Source organism: Microtus ochrogaster, linkage group LG4 (assembly GCF_000317375.1).
Source record: "Microtus ochrogaster isolate Prairie Vole_2 linkage group LG4, MicOch1.0, whole genome shotgun sequence".
NCBI classification, from domain to species: domain Eukaryota; kingdom Metazoa; phylum Chordata; class Mammalia; order Rodentia; family Cricetidae; genus Microtus; species Microtus ochrogaster.
Genome location: NC_022030.1, coordinates 23,785,580 through 23,791,851, shown reverse-complemented (window position 1 = coordinate 23,791,851; position 6,272 = coordinate 23,785,580). Strand labels below are relative to the sequence as shown.

The 6,272-nt window shown below is 44.7% G+C and overlaps 1 protein-coding gene across 1 annotated transcript in view; it reads left to right on the top strand.

Moving 5' to 3' along the window:
• The first annotated feature begins 127 nt into the window (after positions 1-127).
• Positions 128-6,272, top strand: part of Ppp4r1 (protein phosphatase 4 regulatory subunit 1) — a 56,211-nt gene continuing 50,066 nt past the window's right edge. The window contains exon 1 of the mRNA XM_005361328.3: positions 128-275. Coding sequence (XP_005361385.3) covers positions 128-275 — 148 coding nt within the window. The remainder of the gene's footprint in view (positions 276-6,272) is intronic.

The following is a 6,272-nucleotide window of genomic DNA, read 5'->3' as shown; positions in this document are numbered from 1 at the left end:
TCGGGACCCCGGCGCGCCGGGGACTCCCGCGTGGCCCGACTGCGGCCGCCGCCCGCAAGCTCCCTCGGGCCGCGGGGCGGCTGTTGGGGGGAAGCAGAAGCCCGTGGGGCGGAGGCCGGTGAGGGACATGGGTGTGTTTTTCCTGAGTGTCTTCCGCACCCTCGCCCCGAGGAAGGAGGCTGCCGGCTCCGGGAGGTGTTTCCGCAGCTCTCCCGGGCTGCGCGGTAGCCGTGCCCCGGTGCCCCGGCCCGCCCTCCTGGGGTTCCCTCGCCCCGGTGAGTGCAGCTCGCTCACTGGTGTTTTACTTGAGCCTTGAGCCCTCTCAGGTCCCCTCACCGCCACTCACGCGTTTGACTTGGGAATTTCGGGGTGGTTAGAAGGTGTGGCCTTAGCAGGCTGCAGTGACTAGGTTCAGAGAGCAGATTTCTTTAATCCAGGACGTTCTAAGCTCACCCGCATGTTTAAATGCTAAAACTGCAGGTTTCGTTGAGATATTGAAGCTTTTTTTTTTTTTAAGAGTTGATTCTTTTGTACATTAAAAAAAAAAGAAAAGAAAGCTGCTCAACTTTTGGACGTTGTTTCCATTGTGGTGAAGGAAGTGAATTATTTAGGTATCTTTCATTTGAATGTTTTACTAAGCGGAAAATGTTATGGGTTGGAGACAGAAAAGCCTACGATGAGTTAGGCTAAGTTTATGTGGGAAGAAGTTGTAAATTACACTTGCGTGGAGACGATTTCTACTCATGCTAATGCAGATAGGGACTGATAAAAAATTAGATCACTCGTTTTGAAATGCATTTTAGGAATAGAGAATGTTGAAAATGTATCAAGCATAGATCATGGGAGACTTAAGGGGACCAAAAACTAGGCAGAGTTGAGCTGGTTACCCTGGTTCAAGCGCTGTCTAGTTACAGGAAACCCTGCCCAGACCGGAAGTGTGGTTTAATACCTGCCCAGGTAATCCAAAGATGCCATAGTTTGCTCTTCCAAAGATAATCCTTAGCATTGTCTGGTATGATTGTCTTTACCCAATTGAAATCCTGTTCTGAGCAAAGGGAGATGTACTGTCTAGAAAGTGCCTCAGTCAGGGCGTCTATCGCTTTGATGAAGCACCATGACCGAAAGCAACTTGGGGAGGAAAGGATTTGGCTTATGCTTCCACATCACAGTTCATCACTGAAGGAAGTTAAGGCTAGCACGGGGTGGGGGTGGGGCTGATGTAAAAGCCCCGAAGGAGTGCTGCTTTCTGGTTTGTTCCTCCTGGCTTGCTCAGCCTGCTTTCTGTAGAACCCAGCAACCAGCGATGACACTACAGACAATAGGCTGGGCCCTCTTAACATCTGTCACTAAGAAGATGCCCTATAGGCTTGCCTGCTGCCAGATAAGGAGGTGCCCTCTTCTCAGCTTTCTCTACCTCCACACAAAACTAACCTGTGCTGAAGGCATCTCTGAGGAGTGTCTTTAAAGCCAGTGAGTCATATCAGACTTACCTGTTGCTAAATTCTGTTTGGGGACCGATGCCTAGTACTGTTTCCTTAAGTAACTGTCTTGAGGGAGCAGTACACACAGTGAAGACAGCTTCTATGTTTAATTTTTTCCACATGGGTCACTTATTGGCCTAGCGGTATGCTTCGGGTATTAACCAAAGCACCTGTTGATTTTAGAGCAAGGTTAGGACTGGAGGTGTGGCCTTAATCATGTTATCTTGGGGCAGGGGCTTCTTGTTGATATAAGATGTGCGTCTTTGTGGCTGGCTGTAGCAGGAACATCTGAGCATTCCTTCACTTTGAGGTAGGTGCCATGCCCCCCTGCAGAGGCACAGGGCAGTTTCTCCGTGGCTGTTGGGGAGCAGCAGTCTTGAGGAGGAAGCTAGGGGTCTGCTGGGTAGGAAGAAAGGGAAAGGATGGGTACCACTTGAGCTCTCAAGAGTGCTGTCAGGAAGGTGCCAGTGGCCTGCCTTGTTGCATTCTTGGCAAGGGGCACTTTGGATCAACTGGGGTGTCTCACTTAGCTCCCTCATGCCTATGTCTTGTCATTGGGACAGGTCTGAGAAAAGTCCCCTCCCTTATATCATCATTCATCACTTGGCATGAGCAGTGTGTGCTGCTCTCAGAATAGTACTGACGTGAGCCACGAGAAAAGGAGGAAACAGTGTGACGTTTACCTTTTTAAGGTTTAGTTCTCATTCGGTTTAGGTAATGTATTCAAAGGCAAAATCAGCTAATTGTAATTTGGTTGAAGATTCTTAGAGAAACTCCTGGGTTTTCTCAGTTACTAAAGCTTTTACACATTAATACCTGTACCTAGAGTTTTGGGAACAGTGTCTTTAGCCACTCTGGTCTCTCGTGAAGGGAGAAAGAGTGAGGAAGAGAATCTGACTGTAGTGCCCACATAGAGAGCAAGATGGCTTGTAAAGAAAGAAGAAGGCTTCTCACATCCCAGAGCAGCGGGTTCAGTCTTCCTAATGCTGTGGCCTTTAATACAGTTCTTTATGGTGTGGTGACTCCTGGCCATAAAATTATTTTTGTTGCTACTTCACAACTGTGATTTTCAACTGTGAAGTATAATGTAAATATCTCTTTTCTGATGGTTTAGTTAACTCTTGTTAAAGGGTCATTTGACTCCAAGGGGTCACGGCCCGCAGGTTGAGAACCACTGTCAGAGTCTGGGACGGCAGAGGGCAGCCAGCTGGGGTGCCCTCATCATAGGGAGGAAATTAGTTTGTGGTCAGGCCCTTGAGTCTTGGTTATCTTTTTCTAAAAGATTCATGGCCAAGGCCATGTTGGAAGGGACACCAAGAAAGGAGAAGGTGGGAACCAGGTCTTAATTGGTTCCAGTCCCTGAGTTTGTATGGATTTTGTAAACTGGGAGAAGGAGTTGATCAAAGACCTTTGGAGAAAAATTTTCCTTCAGTCATAGTAAGTGTATTGTATTGTTTATGGAAAGGCCATAAAGATAAATGTTGCCACTATTAGAATGTATTGAAATTAAATATAATAAAACTCTTTTCATGCTTGAAACTTTTCAGTAATGTATTGTGTATTTTCAAAGTGAAGGCAAACAAGTGGCTATTTGAATAGATGCTTCAGCAGATTTCTGAGTAAAATTTTTAAAAATTTAAGATTATCTTTCTTGAATAATGGAATCAATTTATAGATTTTTAGAGAAATGCTTAGGCATTTTTTGTCAGTTTTCCAAAGGTACAATTTGATGTTGCTGAGTTTCTGAAATGGATAAGTTAGGACAGCTGCAGGAAAAGTTGTTAGTGTGGCTAGAAAATCACTGTAGGAGTTGGATTTAACATGTAGACTTACCAAAGCAGCATACGGAAGTAAACCTGGGTGGTTCACCATAGCCAGACAGTCTTCCCTCTGTGCTCTGGTCATTGGATGCTGATCACAGGGACAGAACTCCCCAAGTTCAGGCAGAACTACTGTAACCTAGGTTCTTAAAATACCGTATTTGGGACCTGGAGAGATGACTCAGGGATTAAGAGCATTGTGCTCTTCCATAGGACCCAGGTTCAGTTCCTAGCACCTGCATGGAGACTCACAACCGGCTGTAACTCCTGCTCCAGGGAATCCAACACTCTCTTTAGGCCTCCACGGGCACCAGGCATGGTGGCGCACAGACATACATCCTGGCAGAACACCCAGACACATAATTTAAAATTTTTAAAATAAAATACTGAGATTTACATTGCCTAGTTTATAACATTGTCATGTAGACTGTTGGTTGGAAGCCAGGCCTGAAGTTCTGACATCTAATCTAGGGTGCTACTAGGGTTTCAGTTTCCAGAGCGCTGCTGTGGCGCCTGGGATCTAGCTTAGTTCTTGTTTACGCTTGTTTTAACAGTAACAGTGTGATTCTGAGCGTTTGGAGCCGGTTGTAGAGTGTGCCATTTCACAGGTTTTTCCATTGGCGAGGTTCTAGAATCTTTTACATGTTTTTGGGGGGTTTGTGGGGAGTGTGCAAGCAGAGGACAGAAATGACGAGGCTAGAACTAGCTATTCCTCTCAGCCCACAGTCCTACTGATGCCCTCCCTCCTGCATCAGGCTCAAAGTTCCTCAAGTTTGCTGAGAGTTTCTGGAAACTAGGAATAAGTGTTTGATTGTCAAATAATAGGAAGATTGCACATTTTTAGTTTCCAGTGTGCTTTGTTGGTTTTTGAGAACATGATTTTCGGGTGAGAATTTAGACACACGCAGAAACAGATGAACTTCGTGCCCCTCCGCCCAACTGTAGCTCTCACAGGTACTGTGCACTTGTGAGGGAAGCGGGAGGAGGCAGGCACGTACCTGTTGAAACTGGTCAGTACAGCATTAATGCTGCACAGGACCTTTATATTTACAGCTGGGTTCTAAAGTCGATCGTTTTTACATTTACTTCAGCTGTGTTTTGGTAGAAATAACTCACTTAACACTTTACTTGCTTGCTGGGAATTTATGATAATTTGGATCTGGGTTTATTCACTTTTTTATTTGAATTACCCATGGAAAAAGAATGACTAACCGAAGTAATTAGGCTAATGAGGACATAAGACAAATGTCCTCAAACTTAGGGGACCCCATGGTGACCCACACCTGTGAGTCCTGTTTGGTAGCTGTGTTTCTCTCAGTCAGCAGTTAGAAAGCATGAACTTGCTCACTCCCTGGTCTGCGCTTATTTACAGCCCTCGGTCAGCACCCAGGACCAGACACTGCTCAGCATGTGAGGACATTTCTTCTAATATCTAATACAGAGAGTTATTGTGCTATTTCACAAATAATGACGAAAATTTATATGTGTTCAATATAGAAGCAAGCTCCCCTACCCCATTCATGGATGCCAAATCTGTCCATATGGAAGGTCCATTGTGCCATAGATTATTCTTAGCCATATAGAGTGGTAGGGATGCTTACTTGTGGTCCCAAAACAAGGGAGGCTGAGGCTGGAAGGTAGTGCGTTTGAGTCCCACTAGGCTACACAAGATCAAATTCTAGAACTAGATCCTGAGTGCTGGGATTAAAGATGCACACCACCACCACCTGGCTAGATAGTGTTTCAGTTACTTAGAAAAACCATCTCTAAAGAGTTAGTGCTGTTCAGTACTTCAGTAACTTTAATATGTTTTAATAAACATCTTGCACATTATTGCAAAGTTCAAATTCAGATTTGACAGACATCGTTGCCTGAGACTATGTAAAGACCAAATCCCATGCTTCTCAGGTTTGTCTTTAAAGTTAGGGTTTGGGCTAGGGTTGTAGCTCCGTGGAGAGCTCTGGCCTTCCATGTGCAGGTGCGCACCAAACAAAAAATAGGCCTGAGGCACAGTCCTTTAATCCCCTCACTGAGGAGGCGGAAGCAGGAGGAACTCTGAGTTCAAGGCCAGCCTGGTCTACTGAGTGAGTTCCAGGTTTTAGCACAGCCAGAGCTACATAATAGAGAGAGACCGTCTCCAAAAATAAAAATAGTATTCATCCCCCCAGAAGTGGCTTAATTATGTTTTTGCTACAACACTAAGCTAGTCTATAATGGGTCAGGTAGTATAAGCAGTAGGTTTGTAAACTCGTGGCTGCTTTTGTATGGCTCAGATTTGCCATAAAAGAGTACAAGTGTCTGTATAAATAGATGAACCTAAGATGTTTCCCAATAAGACTTGATTTACAGCAGTTGAAGATGGAACTGTTTTGACATGCTGGCCGTAGTTTGTCGACTTCTTTATTATAAAATCCAAGGTCTGACACTTTTATTTTTACCCATAGCTGAGTCCCCAGAACATAGTAGGCCTTTGGTATATAACTTTACATAACTTGATAGAGTTACCAACTACTGAGGTGGACCTTTACTTTTCTGAGCAAGCTAAATTAGAACAAAATCGTAATTTGGGTTATATAATTTATTTTAAAATTAAACTTACTAGTTTTAAGTCTTCACTCTCACATAAAAGCAGCACTAATGTAGTGACTTTCTGGACTGAAACTCCACCTGTATCCAGTCACTGTTTTTGTAGTAATAGGAGCGGTGGGGCTGCGTCCCCAGCACCCCGGTCGCCTGCTAGCTTATGCCCCAAAATAATTACATGGACACTATATTCTTTTAAACACTGCTTGGCCCATTTCTATCTAGCCTCTTCTAAGCTAATTCTCACATATTAATTTAGCCCATTTCTAATCATCTGTGTAGCACCGCTAGGTGCACTTACAGGGAAGATTCTAGCCTATGTCCATCCTGGGTTGGAGCTTCATTGCGTGTGTCTGCCCGGGAGAGGGGAGGATGGTGTCTCTGCTCC